General features: G+C 47.4%; 6 protein-coding genes across 6 annotated transcripts; 4 read left to right on the forward strand and 2 right to left on the reverse strand.

Moving 5' to 3' along the window:
- Window positions 1-254: 254 nt before the first annotated feature.
- BHQ10_008286 (uncharacterized protein) lies at window positions 255-2,045 on the forward strand (the record flags this gene model as incomplete). Its single annotated transcript, XM_040881074.1, has 3 exons — window positions 255-530; window positions 591-1,164; window positions 1,216-2,045. 3 exons carry the CDS (start codon window positions 255-257, stop codon window positions 2,043-2,045), a joined length of 1,680 nt encoding a protein of 559 aa, XP_040736788.1.
- Window positions 2,046-6,371: 4,326 nt separating this feature from the next.
- On the forward strand, window positions 6,372-7,751 carry BHQ10_008287 (uncharacterized protein; the record flags this gene model as incomplete). The annotated part of the gene is made up of 2 exons (XM_040881075.1): window positions 6,372-6,580; window positions 6,632-7,751. 2 exons carry the CDS (start codon window positions 6,372-6,374, stop codon window positions 7,749-7,751), a joined length of 1,329 nt encoding a protein of 442 aa, XP_040736789.1.
- Window positions 7,752-8,193: 442 nt separating this feature from the next.
- Window positions 8,194-9,864, reverse strand: BHQ10_008288 (uncharacterized protein; the record flags this gene model as incomplete). Its single annotated transcript, XM_040881076.1, has 1 exon — window positions 8,194-9,864. The coding sequence occupies one exon, from the start codon at window positions 9,862-9,864 to the stop codon at window positions 8,194-8,196; it is 1,671 nt and encodes a 556-aa protein (XP_040736790.1).
- A 1,551-nt stretch (window positions 9,865-11,415) lies between these two features.
- Window positions 11,416-13,588, forward strand: BHQ10_008289 (uncharacterized protein; the record flags this gene model as incomplete). Its single annotated transcript, XM_040881077.1, has 2 exons — window positions 11,416-11,524; window positions 11,580-13,588. The coding sequence occupies 2 exons, from the start codon at window positions 11,416-11,418 to the stop codon at window positions 13,586-13,588; spliced, it is 2,118 nt and encodes a 705-aa protein (XP_040736791.1).
- A 1,481-nt stretch (window positions 13,589-15,069) lies between these two features.
- Window positions 15,070-16,680, forward strand: BHQ10_008290 (uncharacterized protein; the record flags this gene model as incomplete). The annotated part of the gene is made up of 3 exons (XM_040881079.1): window positions 15,070-15,158; window positions 15,253-15,621; window positions 15,675-16,680. The coding sequence occupies 3 exons, from the start codon at window positions 15,070-15,072 to the stop codon at window positions 16,678-16,680; spliced, it is 1,464 nt and encodes a 487-aa protein (XP_040736792.1).
- A 118-nt stretch (window positions 16,681-16,798) lies between these two features.
- Window positions 16,799-19,895, reverse strand: BHQ10_008291 (uncharacterized protein; the record flags this gene model as incomplete). Its single annotated transcript, XM_040881080.1, has 8 exons — window positions 16,799-17,572; window positions 17,618-17,728; window positions 17,774-18,254; window positions 18,302-18,398; window positions 18,445-19,087; window positions 19,140-19,448; window positions 19,498-19,727; window positions 19,778-19,895. The coding sequence occupies 8 exons, from the start codon at window positions 19,893-19,895 to the stop codon at window positions 16,799-16,801; spliced, it is 2,763 nt and encodes a 920-aa protein (XP_040736793.1).
- Window positions 19,896-19,962: the final 67 nt, after the last annotated feature.

Here is a 19,962-nt window from a genome sequence, read left to right on the forward strand (position 1 = left end):
ACCTACACATGACGAATTAGCTTTATTTGGAAAGGCGTGATTGGAGATCTGAAGCTCTCCCCATATTTTGCACGCAGCGTATTCAATCATTCCACAGACAGGACTTTCAAGATGCTGACTGTGCGGATTCCAATGCTTGCTGCTTTTGAAACCAACTGGCCAGAAAATGGCTAAGTTTAAAAAGCCTTGATTGTCCCCAATTCTGTGGCCAGTCCACGGATCAACTTCTCATTCATATAACCAAATGCATCAGAATGGGCCATTCCAAGACTACTACCGCCCAAGATCCCAGAATCTCTACGAATACCGGCCCAGAAGTATTGGACTTGGAACAGAATCCAGGGACAGTCGAGGACAAGGAGAAAAAATCGAAGGTTGAGGAACAGCAAACCCCTGAAGACCAACTAGAAGTTGACCCTACTGAGCCAAAGACAAAGAAGTCACTGTCCTTCAAACTTGCCTTCATAGGCCTCGCGACGAGCTTATTCGTCTTTCAAGTCGATGCAACCTGCCTGGGCATTGCCCTTCCGGTGAGTCATAACTCTAATCTGCTTCCCACCCATATCGTTCAAGTACTAATGCATTGACAGACTATATCCGGTGACTTGCATGGCACGAGTCTAGAGTCCTTCTGGGCTAGTTTGGCCTACACTCTTTGCGGCTTGGTCATCCAACCAATATGGGCCAGTATCTCCAATACCTTTGGTCGAAAGCCCCCCTTCTACACCTCTATGGGGCTGTTCTTTATCGGTTCTATTGTATTTGCGACTGCACAGAACATGAATACCATCATTGTCGGACGGGTCCTTCAAGGCCTCGGTGGAGGAGGAATTGACGTTCTGGCAGAGGTCATTCTCGCAGATATGACCACGCTGGAGGAACGATCGACATATCTCGGCTTGATGGCCATTCCGTCTGCTGTTGGAAATATTATGGGGCCCACTGTCGGCGCTCTCTTTTCGAACTATGCTAGCTGGAGATGGGTTGGATGGATCAATCTTCCGTTTTTGGGAATCGGAGCGCCATTACTGTTCTTCTTCCTCAAGCTTCGGCCTGTACCACTCGGTGCTACGCTTGCTCCAAACTTGAAGCGCGTCGATTGGATTGGCACGTTGCTTGTCATTATCGGAGTCACGGCTTTCGTTGTGCCACTCAGCTGGGCTGGTTCGCTATATCCATGGGTCGCTTGGCAAACTCTATTGCCAATGCTATTAGGAGTTGCTGTCATCATCGTATTCGTCCTCTACGAAGCTAAACCCGCGGAACCAATTATCCCCCATCGGCTTTTCCACTCAAGGACAGGAAATGTGACTTTGTTGGGAGGCTTCATTCATGGCATAATCTTGGTCTCCCTACTGCAATACTTGCCCTTGCTTTATCAAGCCGTGGAGCTCGAGACTGCAATCTCATCGGCCGTCTCTCTCCTGCCTACCAGCATTATCAGCGTGGTATTTGCAGCTGTCGCAATGCTGATGGTGCCGCTGTTTGGAGGATACGTCTGGCTTTTACGGCTTTCATGGATCATTCTCACGATTGGCACGGGCATACTAGCATTATTGAAAGTGGGGTCTTCATCGTCTATGCAATACGGGCTTCCCATCCTCTGGGGACAAGGTGTTGCCTTACTACGTCTGAACCTTCTTCCTATGCAAGCGAGCGTGAAGAATGTGGACGACACAGGCCTGGCTATTGCACAATTTCTTTCTATTCGTATGTTTGGCGGTCTTGTCGGTCTTACTATCTCTTCGGCCATTTTCAATAGTGTCTTTTCAACATCTATCAAGGATACTGCAGTCGAACTGACAGGAGTTTTGGTGCCGTTGAACGATGCCTCTAACGCAGTGAACTTTATTGATAAGTTGAGGTCACTAAATGTCTCTCAAACGACGCTGGATCAGGTCTTGAGAGTCTACCTGAAGTGTTTCCAGACAATCTTCTATACCATGACTGGTTTGAGTGGACTGGGCTTGGTGACTTCGATATTTTTAGATGAGATTGATTTGAAGAGCAAGAAGGGTTTGGGAAATCAACGCTTTGAAGATTAGCCCATAATTGTGTTTTCACTTCTAGGAAAAAAATAGATTTTCCAACCTTATATCATCATGGCTTAGGAAGCTATCAGTGTCCTCCCAGGCCACGTTCCTATCAGTTTTCAAGCTTCTATTGCCACGAGATGACCAGATGATTACTTCCAAATCCTGATAATGAAATATTTTCCATCGGCAAGCGCGCATCTTGCCTCTCACCTATTGCCCAGGCTCCCTTCACGTGCGTGTACTTCTTTTCTCAACTATCCTCCTCCGGAGGTCCTTAATACCTAAACACGTTGTAGGTCTATACCCAGGATCTCCACCGTACACTACCCAATCCAGCCGAAAATGGCAATGATACTACCTGGACGATATCGACTTCGAGTTAGTCACATTGCATCATAACCCCCAATAGATTCTAATAGAGAAATATTCCATTCGTATAGGATTTCCACTCGAAAGCCGTTGGGCATCTATCTTAAGAGCTTCGTTCATTTCCAAGAGGCAGATATAGTATCATACATCATCATGCTGCCAAATCTGCAGAATCAGTCTAAATAGCGACGCAATTTTTTGCTGTTCAAGAGTCTTTCATCCGATTATCGGCAGATTCATTGATAACCTTGGAAACCTGGGTATCCCAGAGAGGGTCATTCATGACAGTGACGTCTTGTCAAGAAGAAGAAGAAGAGCCTACTCATCTGGGGCCGTGAATGGTGATTTGCTTCGATGATAGAATAGCAAATTGGAGAGCGTGGAATTCAAACCCGTGTCGAAGTCGTGTTACTTTGTCTCTCTCTTTATCCTGTATTCTCAATATCAATATCGATCAATTGGCGATCGATACCTGTGTATGCAATCGGTTAGTTGTATCCATCTAGCGGTCAGAAGTGGGAAGTAACGAATGAAAGCACTTTTACCCGTAGACTTGGAACTATCAATCAAATGTCAGGTTACATCCATGTACTTGAGTTTTTCTATCCAGAACACCAATCTCTAACAACATTTCAATGCAAACCTGATAATCTTCCAAACCTGATAATCTTCCAAAGTCTCCCTACCAACCTAGGTTAGAGCAAATCGTAAAATTCAAAGTAGGAATACAATTTACCCAATTATTTTATTGTCGGCGTATCCAGTGTCTTCGGATTACGCTGCGAGCTAGCTGATGGGGAGGAACTGGTCGATATCGAAACGTCAAATTAGGCCCAACCCGACGACGGTATGTCAAAACAGCCACAAGTTGGCAATCTCCTTGACCGCATATCGCATGATTTGCTGAGTCTATCGATGACCCGAACCATTTTCCTTCTTTTTCTTTTGTGTCATCTAGAGCATTGGGCAGCAGCCCTGATCACAAATCAAATCCGCAAAATCAAAACAAAATCTTCTTGAAACCCCCTCCCCTCCTCCGAATAATTCAATCATCATCTGACCCCCTTCAAAACGTCACGCCGCATCTAATTGGATTTCAATTTTTATTCTCGGTGGTGGTGGTGTATGAGTATATACCCTACCCAAACCCATGCTCTCCGATTGATTCCGGTTTCCAGGCTACCTGCATATACCTGCATACTTGGAAACACACACTGCATCGGTGCTAAGCGCGCTGTCAGTCGAGAATGCAAGCAATAAGAATGGAATCAACCGTGCCACGTTGCTATTGCAAAACAGAAAATGTTTTTGTCTAGTTTTCAATTTGCCGACAAATGCTCACTGGCATACTTGATGTTGTGCAGGATATTTAGATTCTGACTGATGTAACAATGTAATTATCTCTTCCTTGTCTTCTCTTATTCGTTGCTGGGAGAAAACGATCATGATTCTAGACTTCGGTCAAGGTTTTCTTTTTGTTATCAAACCTATGTGCTTGAGGTTCTTTCACATGCAAAGCTGTTTACTTGAAAAAAGCGATCTCGGGCTTGATCTGGTTCGTTCTTGGGTCAGGCTGGATTCGAATGTGGGGATAACTTCACGAATTCCATTTGTAGGATTGTATGTGTGTTGATCACTAAATCGAATACAGTCCTTATAGACGGCAACCTTGGAGGCTTATTGCGTGACCAAATGATAGGAAGGATGGCTCAAGGGAAAAAAGGTATATAAGGATAGCAGAATCATGCGTAAAATCGATGTCGAAGGGGTTCTCAACTGGCAAATCGATAGAAACTCAGAAACCTATTTCAGAATCCATCACTATTCCAAGAGCAGAAGCTTGAACCCCTCTATCCTCGTAAGTTTAAGGTAGGCAGAGACACTTTCATATCATGAATGAAAATTGATAGCATCTCAAGGTCCCAATATCTCAACGAAACGTCATGACAAGAACATGGTATTGCGTGAGTCGAATATCTCCCTACTGGATGAGAACTATGAGAGAAAGTGCCTCACTAATATACGAATTTCCAATAATGATAGTGCAATTGCGGAAACGGCCCTTTAGTCATTGCGCATAGCCCGAGCTGCTTCCATTGTGGACATGTATTCTGTAGATGCTGTCGAACAAGTTCGCCGGTTGTCATCCCCGGACAGGACACTAGCTGCACCAACTGTGGCACAACCTGTTGTTCCCGGCCATCGATTGTTCGATCTGTGGAGCAGCATCTGCTTAGGTGTACTAAATGTGGTCACAAGTGCTCGCTGAAATGAGAACAACAGCTAGCGAAAATTTCGGGGCTGGATGCAGTTAGGAGGAACAGACAGAGGATCCATATTGTTTACTTCGAGTCATGTCGTGGTTCTCCGTTCAGAGTATGAAGCTATATTGAAATGCCATTGACTTTTACATACATTCACGATTCAACGCCACACCTTAATTACCTCGTAAATTCTTGTAAGGTGCTGTAAGACGAAGTAATACGGGCCATAGCACATAGCGCAAAAGAAGCCTAAAGTCTGGATATTGATTGACTTAGGGCTAGAATAAATGGAATGAAGATACTAACCACATTCGGTCGTCCGGGGTCAAAGTACTTTGAGTTTACAATTTCCCATCGGCCGACCAAGATTGAATACGATTCGAATCAAAATGAAAACAAAGAGAGTCGTAAATCATCAATATTTCTACAATGAGTCGGTGTACAATCATTATTGTAGTGTGCCTTTTGTGCCTGAGGTTCCTCCTCGATTTGTGCCTGAGGCTGAAAGTGAAGGTGGAGCAGAGCGCCTCTAGGCAAGGGTTAATGAACTGGCTCCACCCACCTATTTCAAGGTTACATTGTACGACACACTCTTCAACTATTGAAATCCATCCATGTTTCATGAATACTACTAGGCGAAATAGGGAAGACACTGACAAGGGTATCATTGGGTTGATTCAACTTTGTTGAGATCGTAGAACCGTGGAAGATATTATAGCTGCCTGCGAAGCCAGTGGACACTGAACGATATGTCGGGCAACCCGAATAGGCTTAGTGCGAGTTAGTTTACGAGGAGCTGAACGGTTGCTATTTTTGGTCCGTCTGTACGGGGTACGGTGCGATTGTCGCCGATTGACCGATGGAAAATCTTACCAATACATATAAACTGATTGTGAACAGCATTCAATCGCTGGAAATTAAATAAATAAAAGGCAATTGATCATTGATTATCTCGAGTATCCATCTTCATGAAATCGGAGTGTAACAGGTTCAAAGTGCATGTCGGAAAGCACAGGGCCGGGGTCCGTAAGCGGCTAGTGGGAGGCTGTGTTGCGAACAGTGAGCACGATCAATTGGGTTCCACCGCACGTGACTTTTTTCGAACTCTTTGTAGAAATAGAGCGACAGAGGAATCTAGATGTATGAACTTGTACCAGCTGATATGCGGAACGAAACAATACGCGCAATACCGGCCTCTAGTTCTGCTTAGCAGCGCTGAAATGTAACTTGTTGATTGGCTGTAAATGTAACAAAATCTCTGGATGAGTCACAGCGGACAAAAGTGAGTCACGGGCTGCGACTAGGCCTGCTACTAGGCCCGATCGAGCAGGACGTTGGCCATACAGCCAATCGTAGCACCGCCAGGAATTGAGCCTCATCTTTCCGAAGCCCGCCTATCACGTGTGTCTAGGCCTGGACAGGCCTAGCGCCAACACGTATTGCGCCGTGGCAGTGAGACTCAGCGAGCACAGTGGGTCCCCGCAGGCCAATCAGCGCAGACAGCCCGATGGGTCGTCGTCACGTTGTGGCTAGGCAGCACTTTTACAGGCTCGATGACCTCGACTTGTCCCCGTTACACCCTCGCTGCTTCCCTCATCCACCCTCAACTCTCTCTCATGAAGTCATTTTGATCATACTACTATACTATTAGTATTGTACGAATGCCTGGCATACCTTGACCGTGGTCCGCTGTTTCCTCGAAATGGGTTTTCCGATTAATTACCTACTGCAACTCCTACAGTCGTTTCTTCCCGTCCATGGACTGGAGGGCAAGTGTTCCTTCCCTATTGTCCTCTTCAAAGTCTGCCAGAAGCAGCAACAGTCGCTGAAGCCTGCTCCTGCCGACAATAACAACAACATCAACAACAACAATAACTCCTCGATGGACAACACCGGCAACTCCCACCCCACGTATGTTCTCCCTTGGCTTGAGTCTTTGAACTATCTCTAACCGTCCCGTAGCATGGAATCTCCCTCCACTCTTCTCCAGAACCTCAACCTCGACGGGGTCTCTGACAAGACTCTCCCTGCCATCATGCTCTCTCCTCTTGATTCCCGTCCTTTGGTGTTCCCCACCATCGTCTATGAGACACGAAAGAACTCTGCCGTCACGAAGCACTCGCTGGTCGAGGTGGACGGCGATGAAGCAGAAGACGACGTGCAACGCTCCATGGCGCGGAGGAAAAAGAACGAGCCGCCCATGGACATCAACAAAAAATGCAGCCACTGCGACAAAGTCTTCAAGCGTCCTTGCGACTTCACCAAGCACGAAAAGACACACTCGCGTCCTTGGAAGTGTCCTATGCAAGACTGCAAGTACCACCACGTCGGCTGGCCCACCGAGAAAGAGCGTGATCGCCATGTCAACGACCGCCATTCGGACAACCCACCTGCGTACAACTGCATGTTTAATCCATGTACTTATACCTCCAAGCGCGAGAGCAATCTCAAACAACACATGGAAAAGGCTCACGGCTGGAAGTACGTTCGATCCAAGAAGAACGGCAAGCGTGGCCAGACCCCGTCGGCGTCTGAGGGCTCTCCCAATCAGACTACTCCTCCTACTCCCTCCATGCCCTTGACTCCCGCCATGTCTACTCCTGTCTCTAGCCTTAGCACTGAGCTCCCGTCTCCGTCTAGTGGTCACATGCCCTCGCCTTATTCCCAGAACATGTCGGTCAACGAGCCTGTCATCTACAATGGCTCTTACGTTGATGGCTACACCAACATGGCTAACGGCCAGCCGTTCAACTTTGCTGMCCCGCCAATGATGTCTGGTGTTGACTATTCCGACTTTCAACTCTTCTCGTCTGATCTTGACAACATCGCACTGGATCCTGTTCCTCATTCGCAGACCGAAGACTTTGCCCCATTCAACCAGGCTTTTGAGGCCGGCAACACTCATGAGCTAATCTCGCAACCTCCGAGTGCCGACATGACCATGGATCAGTTGGGTCAAGACCACCTCAACCCCTACTGCTTCGACAGTGAATTCTACAACTACCAGTCGGGCGCGTTGAACGACTTCCAACAGACCAACGGGATGCCTGAGTTCCACCACAACGGAATGCCAGAGTTCTAATTATACCATACATCATCATTATACGGACGACATACCTGATCGCCCTCACCATAGAGACGTGCCACGACTATTCCTCTTCTATTCTCCTATTGCTATTCTTAGCCTGTATTTCTTACCATTAGCGAGACCTTTTTTGTTTTTATCCATTTCATCTACACAGAAAGAAAGGATTTATTCTCAGTTGTTTTGGCGTGGATTGGTATTTTTTTTACAAGCTTTGTCTTGGTTTTCTTGGTATCGCTTACTTGTTAAGACACATTCTGCTCTTGCTGTCAGTGTTACAATACGATGTATCGTGAATCAAATTGATACAATTGTATGTCCCAGTAATGTCAGTAATGTTCCAGTAATTGACTAGATGCCTACCTAGGTAGACTAGGCATCAGCCTGAAGCTATATACACAAACCTAGATAAGTCGAACTATATATACACGCTATTTCCTCATTTCGCACCACCCTTTCCAACGCTGTCTGCAACCCCAACCGCGGCATCAGGATCAACCTCATTTTCCAGCCTCTGCGCCTCCATCAACCTCTCCGCCGACGCCTCGGTCAACAAATACTCCTTGTGTCCCCGTATAAACCAAAAGGCCACCGCAATAACAAGCATAACCCCAAAGACCGCAATAGCATAATTCATATCACTCGGCGCCGGATTTGGTGATCCCGGAAAGAAGAAAAACACAGTGGTAATGCAGCAGTATATCACACTGATCCAGTTCACGACGGGTCCTACGCGACGACCGAGACGGAACGTGCCTCCAGCAGGAAGTTTGTCGCGTCCTACGACTAGCAGTGCGAATATGGGGAGGCCGTAGCTGATGGTTAGCGCGATTGTGCTCACGCTCAGGATTGCGCTGAGAACGGTGTTTGCGAAGAGATAGAGAACTCCGACGAGACCGATCAACACGCCTTGTAACCATAACGCGCGTGCGGGCACTTTCCATACGCGGTCGACGTGCGCGAAATACGAGCTGAAGGGGAGACCGGAGTCGCGCGCGAAACCCCATGTTAGGCGTGAGGCGGTGGTTGCGATGCTGACTCCCTGACCCAGACCATTGAACTCGAAGAGAGCAATCAAAGCGACGCCGCCGTGGAGGCCGATTGCGTCTTGCACGAGGTCCATGAATGGTAGACCCGTGGCAGAGTTGATGATTGCGTCGACGTCTTGAATACAGAAGAGACAGACCAACATGAATATAAATCCGGAAATGGCGCCGCACGCAACAGCGAGATAGATTGCGCGCGGTGCATTGCGGCGTGGAGCGGGGATCTCTTCGACCATGTGGATGACGCTGTCGAACGCCGTGAGGCCATAGGCTGCCTGCACAAGACCGATAAACCAGGTAACGCCGTCACTCCAACCGGTCTGATTAATCCAGGTACCAAACACAAAGCTTGCGGGTTGGAAACTGAGGTCTGGTTTTGTGCCCACGGCAATCAAGAGCGCGAGACTAAACACTACAAATAAACCGCAAAACCACACGCCGACAAAATCGTTGAAGTACGGCAGGAATTTATCCTTTCGGCATGCTACCAGATTAATCACAGTGAAGAGCGTGGTGATACCGATATAGACCAAAAACTGAACCCAGCCTTCACTCGCACCGGCCCAGTCGTTGTTGAACATGACTTTCATACCTAACATGAAATTTGTCATGAACCCGATTTGAGACGCGGTTAGCGTCCACCATCCAAACATATTGATCCATGCGCACATGTACGACGCAAACCGGCCGAGCGGTTTATCTTCCCAGAGTCTGTGGACCCAGTACGCCTGCCCTAGTGCGGTGGGCATGCTACTACACAGCTCTCCCAATGAAACAGCAACACACAGGTTGCATGCTGTGACGAGACACAGGCCCCAGAGGATACTTATAGGCCCACCGTTTGTGAGTCCGCTGGCAAGGTCCTGTGCGAACGTGGACCATGTACCCAGCACGCAGAATGCGAGGGCGAGCATGCTCCATATATCAAATTTGCGGGTTAGGGCTTGGTCATGGCCCAAGGCGGCGAGATCGCGGGCATCGAGGACGCTTTGGTCCACGGATGCGGACGGTTTGAGGGGTGGTTGGGTTTCGGTGTCCATGTTGTTGTCGTTGTTAACGTCCATTGTCGTTGTCACTGTAGTAATACAAAAGGAGGAGAATGCGAGTAGATAAAGATGGGGGGTTGCTCATTCTCTGGTGGAGGTTGTATAGTGTGTCTCGGTTTTCTTTTCAAAGCGAAGGATAGATGATGTCTGTCTGATGAAGAGACGGATAGGGATGGAATGGCAAAGTCTTATTATACTCATAACAACAATCTATATCCCTCATTAGTGCCAATATTCATAAACCTAGTCAAATAATGCGGAGAAGGTCTTATCACCTCCTATCCAACTTAATGACATACTTCGTCGTAGTTACGGTAGTAGTAACCCAAGTGTAGATATTGACAAATCGCGTCCTATTTCGGAGATTACCCCCAATCACAGCCCATGTGTCATTTCCTTGACTCAAGTTCTCCGTCGATCCACTTCCCCAGCTGATGCCTGAAACGGACCCAATTTGTCTCGAATGCCGAACTGTCGAAATTAGATTGACTTGAGGAAAAGAAGCTTTCTTTTTTTTTCTTCCCCGCAAAATTATTTTCGGTATAATGGAAAAGTGGGGCGGCATATACATGCCGTTTTGGGGTTAGGGCGCCTGCTGCTTTTAGGGGGTGGCTCTGGACCCTAATCTCAGGCTTAGTGTACTATGTGGTAGAGATCGAGCTAACCCACTGGCCGAGGATTGATTAATGGCCCTTTTAATGCCTGTTTTGGGTACGGTGGGATGATAAGAGATAAGACAATGGAACTATGCCCAGATGCGAATGAGTGCTTACGTTTGGATAAGAGCTTCGAGCTTATCGCTAGCCCTAATCAGGGAGGTTCAGGCGATATCAGTAGACTGTATTCTGCAGATTGACCAAGTTACGGTGTATGATGTCTATGTACTGCTTATGCATAGCTATGTAAGGAGAACGGAGTACGTAACTCGAGGTGAGTCTTTGATGCAGACCGGTCAGGTGTCATGATTACTAGATATGTGCTGACGAAACGACTATCTCTTGTGCTGAGCTTCAGTTTTTACCCATAAATAAGTTACATTGTCTATTATACTCGACTTATAAAACATAATAATAGTATTTTTGTCAAAGGGGAGACGGAAAGACGGAGTATATCTATAACAGACAACCCGTTACACAAAGCCGAGTACAGGTGATACTACACTCGAAACTATATACTCCGCAGATCAATGGTAAAAGGAATCCGCATCCATAAAGACAGTTTACATATAAACTATTATCAAAGAGAAACGTTCGACGTCTTTGTGTGTCCAGAGAATGGAGATGGACGGGATAGCCTCACTTTTCGATCTGATCCCACTCCCCGCTGTGTCCGTATCCGGAAGGTACAAGCGTACTTTTCTCTGTCTGGCTTCATGCGAGATTGTGTATAAATGCATGCTTATCTCCCTCGTAAGAAAATTAACCATCATATACTTTGCTCTTCATCGCTATTGTACAGTGTACACGCTACCAAGCTCTACTTCAGGCTTTTTGTTCAGTCATCTCTTTTGATGTCTAAGTATTCTTATTCCTACTACAACCGATACATACCTAGGTAAAAACTACCACCATGGCGCCTGATACATCTTCTATACCGGGTTATACCATTTTCCGTGAGGACGATTATGGGTCCAGTTCTGCTGCTAGCCAGATCACTGGAAAACAACCGCATCCACTAGGTAGGCAATTCAACAAAAAGTTTCACCAAGAAGCATACGCTGACATATGGTACAGATCAACTGAGCATCGAGGAAATCCCCCTCGCCGCAAAACTGATCCGCGAATTCGCATCCCCAAAACAAGTCAAATTCAACTGCATCACGCTCCGCGAACCGCTCAAGGCCGAGTATGCCGCATACCGCCAGGGCCTGGGCCCCCGACCTGACCGTCGCGTGTTCGCGATTGTGCTCGAAGTCGGAACTGCCAACTGCGCCGAAGTAGTCGTGAATCTGAACAAGGCCACCGTCGAGGAATGGAAGGAAGTCAAGGAAGTTATGCCAACCCTCACCCTCGAGGATTTGGATATCATGGAACGCATCTGTCGTAAAGACCCGCGCGTCATCCAGGCTTGTAAAGAGATTGGGATTACGGATATGTCCAAAGTCTTTATTGATGGATGGGCAATTGGTGTTGATGAGCGATGGGGTTTTGATCGCCGACTCCAACAAGGTTTGGCGTACTATCGCTCATCCGCATTTGACAATCAGTACGCTCATCCGCTCGATTTCTCGATTGTGGCCGATACGGAAACAGAAGAGATTCTCAGCGTGGATGTCCGCACTGTCAATGGAGAGCGGACGCAGGTCAATCTCGAAGGATCGAATTATCTGCCTGAGTTCATCTCTGATGGGTACAAGCATGATCGTTTGAAACCGATTAACATCACGCAGCCGCAAGGTGTCTCCTTTCGCATGCGTGGGAATGAGTTGTCCTGGGCTGGGTACAAGATGCATATTGGTTTCAACTACCGTGAAGGTATCGTCATTTCGGACGTGCGTATCGACGATCCATACCAGGAGCGAGAACGGACCCTCTTCAATAGGATTAGTGTTGTCGAGATGGTTGTTCCTTACGGCAGCCCTGACACCCCTCATCACAAGAAGCATGCTTTCGATGTTGGCGAGTATGGTTCAGGCCTAATGACGAACTCGCTGAAATTGGGTTGTGACTGCAAGGGCGCTATCCACTACCTCGATGCCATCGTGTCAACGGCCAAGGGAGAAGCAGCCATGATCAAAAACGCAATCTGTATTCACGAAGAGGACAACGGATTGCTTTTCAAGCATACCGATTACCGCGACGGAACCGTCATTTCAGCTCGTGATCGCAAATTGATCATTTCTCAGATTATCACCGCTGCAAACTACGAGTACGGGTTCTACCATACCTTTACGCTTGATGGTACATACAAACTCGAAGTCAAGCTTACCGGTCAACTGAACACATACCCCATGCAYCCCACCGAACAAGCCGCTCCCTGGGGCACCGAAGTCCAGCCTCGCATCAATGCGCAGAACCATCAACACATCTTCTCGCTACGTATTGACCCCGAAATCGACGGCACCAACAACACCGTCATCCAATCCGATGCCCACCCCTCCGACGAACCTGTCGGGTCACCCAACAACTACTACGGCAACGCATTTTACGCCAAAAAGACACCCCTCCGCACCGCCCTCGAAGGCGCAGCAGACTACTGCCACGAGACAAGTCGATCATGGGACATCGTAAACCCCAACATCATCAATGAGATATGCCACAAACCCGTCGGCTACAAGATCCTCAACAACAACTGCCCGCTCCTCCTACCCAAGCCGGGTAGCGTCGTCTGGAAACGCGCCGGCTTCGCACGCAAAGCGCTCTGGGTCGTTCCATACAAGGACTACGAGCTTTTCCCTGCAGGCGACTACGTCTGCCAATCTGACGGCCGCGACAACCACCCACACAACCAAACCGTCGTCGACTGGGCAAACCGCAACGAATCAATCGAAAACACAGATATTGTCTGCTACCTCCAGTTTGGTCTCACCCATTTCCCGCGTCTTGAGGACTATCCGATCATGCCTGCTGAGCCAGTGAGCATCATGTTGAGAGCGTCGAATTTCTTTGAGAAGAATCCGGCACTCTGGGTGCCACCGTCGGCGATCTGTGTGGATACGGTTTCGCATGATGCTTTCCCTTCGGCGGGGAAGTGTTGTGCTGGTGGTAGTGGAAAGGAAGGGGAGCATCAGTCTAGATTGTAAATATCAATGGATATATTGCATGTGATATGAGATACATACATACATAGCATGAAAGGCGTTTCAATGTAATTGAGTTGTTTGAACATATAGGACAGTTCTATTTCCATTATACATGATAATATATGCCAATGTTGATTCAATATATTGACCATACGATGAATCCTTCAATGTTCGATTGACGTTCTTTCAATGTCAACAATGGATCTGATAATTCAATAATTGAGAGGCTTGTCTGTTTTTGGAGCCGATGTCAATCTATCTACGTCGCGGTATACTTGAATCATCCAGATCACTTTCTTTACGAGTTCCATCTATTTTTCACTGACAATGCACGATGATATATATGTTTGGATGAGATGGTATGAGGAGTGATTCTTCATCCTATTTATTTCCGCTAGAAAAAGTTCTTTGTTTATAACTTATCATACTTAATGACAGCAAGAAAGCTTGTAGCTTTCCTCCGAATAGCGAGGAAGAATCAATCAATGATGTAACTTAGCCTCTAAGGTAGGGTATGGTATCTCAGCTCGTTAACCAGATAGACCTAGGGTTTGTGCATGCATGTGACCCAATATATGAGCTGTATAGTGCTAAATACTCCATTTCCTAATCAAGCAGGTACAATCCCGGCTCAGATATTACCCCGACCAAGCTAGTCTCACTGTCAGCCTGCTTGTTAGTCAGGGCACGTTCGAATTGACTTTCTTTATGGACTTGGATGTTATACTATGTACTCTATTTTCGGCGAACTAATCCAATCGGTTTTGCGCCATTGATAGATAGAGAGCGTGAAGCTCCGAGTCGCCGAATGCGAGTGTTGCAGCCTTGCAGGCGGTTCGTCGGCAGGGATGTACCGAGGAGCTTAGCTTCTAGCTTTTGAGGTTGTGTTTGGGAATCTGTAGCTGGGAGTAATTCCGATCCTGTGTGTTCCTCAAATTTACGTAAACACTATATAGTACAAGGTGTACACAAGACTGATCGTGTGGACCCCGACTTTGAGATTGTGTAACCAAAGCTATGCTGTCCAAGACGAGGCCCGAGGTGAGATTAGATGAGATTCGGAATATGGGGTACACGCTCAATCGTTCAGCATGGTCCTGACAATAACCACATTGAGACGGCCTTCTATATCAGTTACGTACAAATATTCAGTGCATCAAACGTCAGAACTGGACGCTTAAAACAGCGAGACGCTACCTCAAAACGACAGGTCCATGCGAGCGGGGGATCCACTGATAGCATTCCTCTACTTATCGCGACTAACCCTAAGTGAGATACGTCTCATGCGGAGAACTACATTGTGCATCATTGCTTTTATCAGACGGATTTATGACTTATTAGTCTGCTAGGTAGATAGCTGTCGGTGGGTAGCTACTACAATAAGACTTTTGACTTGTCAGTGTCCGAGGCTTGTACATAATTACTTTCACTTCTTCTCCATTCTTGAATTCCTGTCATCCAACATACCCCATCAAGAGAAAATGACAGATTTACAAGTCAAGCTCACAGCCCCAAATGGGCGCACATATATCCAGCCTACGGGACTGTTCATCAACAACGAATGGGTGCCGTCCTCTGATGGCAAGAAGATTGCCTCTATCAACCCAACGCAAGTCCCCAACCCCTCCCTACAATACAACCTTCAAAGTCTAACGAGGCAACAGGAACGAAACAGAAATAGTCTCTGTCCACGCCGCCTCAACCGCCGACGTTGACAAAGCTGTCGCCGCAGCCCGCTCAGCCCTCAACTCCCCCTCATGGCGCGACCTGCCGGCCTCAGATCGCGGCAAACTTCTGTACAAACTCGCCGACATCGTCGACGAGCACCGTCTCGTCCTCGCCACAATCGAAACATGGGATAATGGCAAACCCTTCACCGTCGCTCGAGACGAGGATTTGACCGAGGTCATCGAGACGTTGCGCTACTATGCTGGTTGGGCCGATAAGACGTTTGGACAGGTTATTGATACGACACCCGACAAATTTGCGTATACCCTCAGAGAGCCGGTTGGAGTTTGTGGACAGATCATTCCGTATTTCCCCCCTTTTCCATTCTCTGCGAGAAGAATACAGCTAACAAACAAAGATGGAACTACCCCCTCTCAATGGCAGCATGGAAACTCGGCCCAGCCTTGGCCTGCGGCAACACCGTCGTCCTCAAACCCGCCGAACAAACACCCTTATCAATCCTATACTTCGCGAACCTTACCAAACAAGCCGGCTTCCCAGCAGGCGTAATCAACATCCTCAACGGCCAAGGCCGCATCACCGGCGCCGCCCTGGCCACGCATCCCAACGTCGACAAAATCGCTTTTACGGGCAGCACCGCCACAGCGCGCGAAATCATGAAAATGGCCTCTTCCACACTTAAAAACATCACCCTTGAAACAGGCGGGAAATCGCCGCTGATTGTCTTCAACGATGCAGATTTGGACTTGGCGGTTGAATGGGCTCATATTGGGATTATGTCTAACCAGGGCCAGATTTGTACTGCCACTTCCAGGGTGTTAGTGCAGGATGATGTCTACGATACATTTTTGGAAAAATTCAAGGCACACACGAAGAAAATAAGTAAAGTGGGTGATCCATTCGATGAAGCGACCTTCCAGGGTCCCCAGGTTACGAAGGCGCAATATGATAGGATTATGTCCTATGTTGATATTGGCAAGGCCGAGGGTGCGAAACTCGTTCTTGGTGGGAAGCCTGCGGCGCCTGATGCGAAGGGATTCTTTATTGAGCCAACTGTCTTCACAGATGTCAAGAGTCAGATGCGGATTTATCAGGAAGAAGTGTTTGGCCCCTTTGTGTGTCTGGCGCGTTTCAAGACGGAGGAAGAAGCGTTGAAGATGGCGAATGAGACCACATATGGACTGGGAAGTGCGTTGTTCACGACGGATCTTGTCAAGGCTCACCGTGTGGCGCGCAGGATTGAGGCGGGAATGGTGTGGATCAACTCGAGTAATGATTCGGATTGGAGGATTCCGTTTGGTGGTGTCAAGGGCAGCGGAATAGGTAGAGAGCTTGGAGAGGAGGGATTAAAGGCGTATAGTCAGGTGAAGAGTGTGCATGTCAATATGAAGTCTAAGCTATAGTTCACTTGGGTACTGCCAAGCAAAGCTGAGATTATTGATTGGTTTATGCAGCTATATTCTATGTCCAACTCCGAATTATGATTAGCTCTAATTATGCTTAGGTATTATCTATCGGTTGTCAATCAGCGAGAACCTCCCTCAACATCATCCCAAACGACTCTTGTAGTTTGTAGACCTCCTTGACCTCCGGCTTGACCGGTTCGCCGGCTGATCGTCGCAGGTGATCTTGCTTTTTAGCACGTCGCCTACGCTCCGCCAGGATCGGGTCAAGATCGTCGTCCTCTGAGTTTTCATCATCTTCATCCGACTCCTCATTGGTAATAGCAAGATCATCCAGGTCATCCTCGTCAAGACCAAAATCGCTGGTGCGGAACGTCGCACTTCCAGGTACCTCACCAGTGCCCTCTGCAGCCATTTTCTGTCGGGTCTTGTCGTGGTGCCATTTCTTCCGGTCTTCTTGCCATTTGACCAGACTGTCTATCTCTCGGATGCATTCGTCTTTGTCGATTTGTTTAGTGTCCACCGCTCCTTGGAACAATGCGTTCATATCCAATTTGAATCCACTGCGTGGGCCTTTGCGAAGAAATTCTAGGATATTCTCTATCCAAGCCATGAGAGATCCAAAGAGACCATTGTCATGTAGATGGACTTCGTGGACGAATTTGTAGAAATTGTGTTCGTGTCGGGCACAAAGATCAATAAATGCTTGTACTGTCTGATTAGGGTCTGCCGAAACATCCTGTCGTTGAGCCTTTTCGATAACTCCAATGGCATCTTCCGCGAATTTGGCAAAATCCGTAATGCTATTGTAGACGTTGGCAGACTTGTAGACGCGGACCAACGGCTCATAGAAAATTGTGAACAAGTCTCGGAACAGTTTCAAAGTAGTAGGCTAGCCAAATCAGCATTGATCAGTTAGCAGATAAGGAAGGCATACCTCTTCTATCATATTCAACATCATGGCCTTGTCGCGCTGTCGAGTATACAGTTTGAGCAATTGTTTTAGATACGCGAACCATTCAGCTCCATGCACCAAGTCCTCATGAATCTAGGTAAGTCAGTTGATGTCGATCTGAAAGAGAAGGATACGTACATTCTCTACGGCTGAATTCCACGCTACATAAGCGTTGAAAATCTTTTCAATCTGAGCAGGCTTCATCTCTGGAGTCAACAACTCAGACCTGAGAATCGCAACGACGATATCAATATCTTCATCTTGTGCTTCATCACGAATGACGGTCTTGAGAAATTCGTCTGAATTGACAAATGACTTCAACTTCTCACAAATCACCGGATCCTCGACTTTCGCAACCAATGCGTCGATTGGCTTTTGGAACTGCTTGATTCCGTCGTTTAGAGTCATCGAGAATATCCGCTGCAACAGTGACCGTGATCCAAACGGCTGAGCAAGAAACAAGTCTAGAACGCCGGACATGACAGCGGCAGGATTGGCTATACGAATGACATTCTTCATCAGGGTATAAGGGATCAGTGAATGTATCCTCTTAGCTTGTGCAAACATTTCTGGCGAATTATCCTCTGCTAAAAAGATATGGTATATCGTAGCGGCAACCCTGTTCAATTAGCAATGATCAATCAGTCAGTATCGAGGCAGACATACTCAATTCGAAGCCATTCGGCAAACTTCTGGTATTCCGGACTAAGCTCCTGAATGGTATTCTTTTCTTTGATCTCGGCAAAGAGCTTTGTGAGGCCGTCTATTAAAATTAGCTCAGAACACTACGAGAACTGGTATAGACTTACTTTGTTCAACAATGCTTTGCCGAAATTTCTCCATATATACATCCAACTCGGCGGCGCGTTGTCGAGCAATCTCGTAGAACTTTTTTTGTTCCTCGATGCGAGCAGCATCCGCGCTTTTTCTTCGTTTGATATCAAGCAACTCTTCTTCGTTTAGCGTTACAGGCCGTGCTGTCAAGAAATCTTCCATAGCTTTCGACTCGGCCACTCTCTTGTTCTGCAGGATAGTTCGTAGAAATGCCCTCAACGACACTCGCTGCTCTTCTCGGTAGAGAAAAGTGCCTCGCTGAAGATCACCTGATGCACGAGGCGACACTGATCGCACAGACAAAGCGGATGATCGCGAGTTTGAACGATGATGCTCGGGAATATTTAATGTCAAGGTCGACTTTGACGCAGCACGGTCGTCATCGACCACGGCAGTACCGCCTACAGTTGATAAAGAGGATACAGAAGAAGCATCGTCATCGCCCGCGCCACCCCAGAATGAAGCATTGCTAGATTTCTTGTTCTTCCTTGGCAAAGGTGGTAGCATTTTTCCGGGGAGCTCGGTTCGTATCCGTTTGTGCAGTTTGACAAAGTCGCCATATCGTCTGCCAACGTAAATGTCCGGTTGACCAGCTTTCCTAACACGAAGAATAAATTCCTTCAAAATGGTCAGCAGAATGAATTTTTGGTAATAAGAGTGACGAGCATACCGCGTGTTGATGATAGCGAACAGTGCGTTTCACAGATGTCGTCCTAACGGCTGCTACATTAACGTCCCAATTATTGATATCCTGGCCATCCGGCATGTTCACGAGCAGACCCTTTTCGTTGGCTCCTCGGTCTACAATCTCCATCTCTGCAAACCTTATACGTTCCTCGTAGCCCGAAGCGGTGGGAATACCCGACACCATGAAGAGTTCGACTAGTTTCTCGCTCTTCTTGGCCAGTTTCTTTCGTTTTGTTTCTTCCAGTCGATCTTCGGAGGAGGATATATTCTTGTTCGCAAACGACTCGAGAAACTACGAGCATTGTCAGCATGCCCTCTCTGCGGGGGATATCCGTGCGCACCACTTGTAGACGGTCCTGCCAGAACTCTTTTTCGCGGGCTTGGTCGAGAAATGGGAAATTTCGAACATGGTTGACGAAGATGAACCGTAAAATAGGTAGGTCTGAGTCCACAGGCGCAACTTCACCAAATTCTGACTTGAAAGGTGCACCGAAGCGTTGGAGGGCAGTGGGGTGGGCAAGCTGGACGATTTCACGCTGGACTTGGGCGCTTAGGAGTTCTCGCTTGAGATCTGATACAGTCAGCATTCGATTGAATAGTACAGTGATATGGCTACCGTACAATGCTCTTGCTTTCCAGTGAGAATATTATTTGGTGTAACGCCATTGCTTTGTTCCGTTGCAGGGGCAGCAATCGTAGCTGGAGCTGCCGGGTTAGCAGCATCTAGCTGCGTGACCATCGTCTGAATTTGCAATCGGTTGCTTGATTGTGTGTTCGTTCAGCAGAAGTCAAATCCCAGTAATCAG

This window comes from Talaromyces amestolkiae (genome assembly GCF_001896365.1).
Source record: "Talaromyces amestolkiae strain CIB chromosome Unknown scaffold18.1, whole genome shotgun sequence".
In the NCBI taxonomy this organism is placed as follows: domain Eukaryota; kingdom Fungi; phylum Ascomycota; class Eurotiomycetes; order Eurotiales; family Trichocomaceae; genus Talaromyces; species Talaromyces amestolkiae.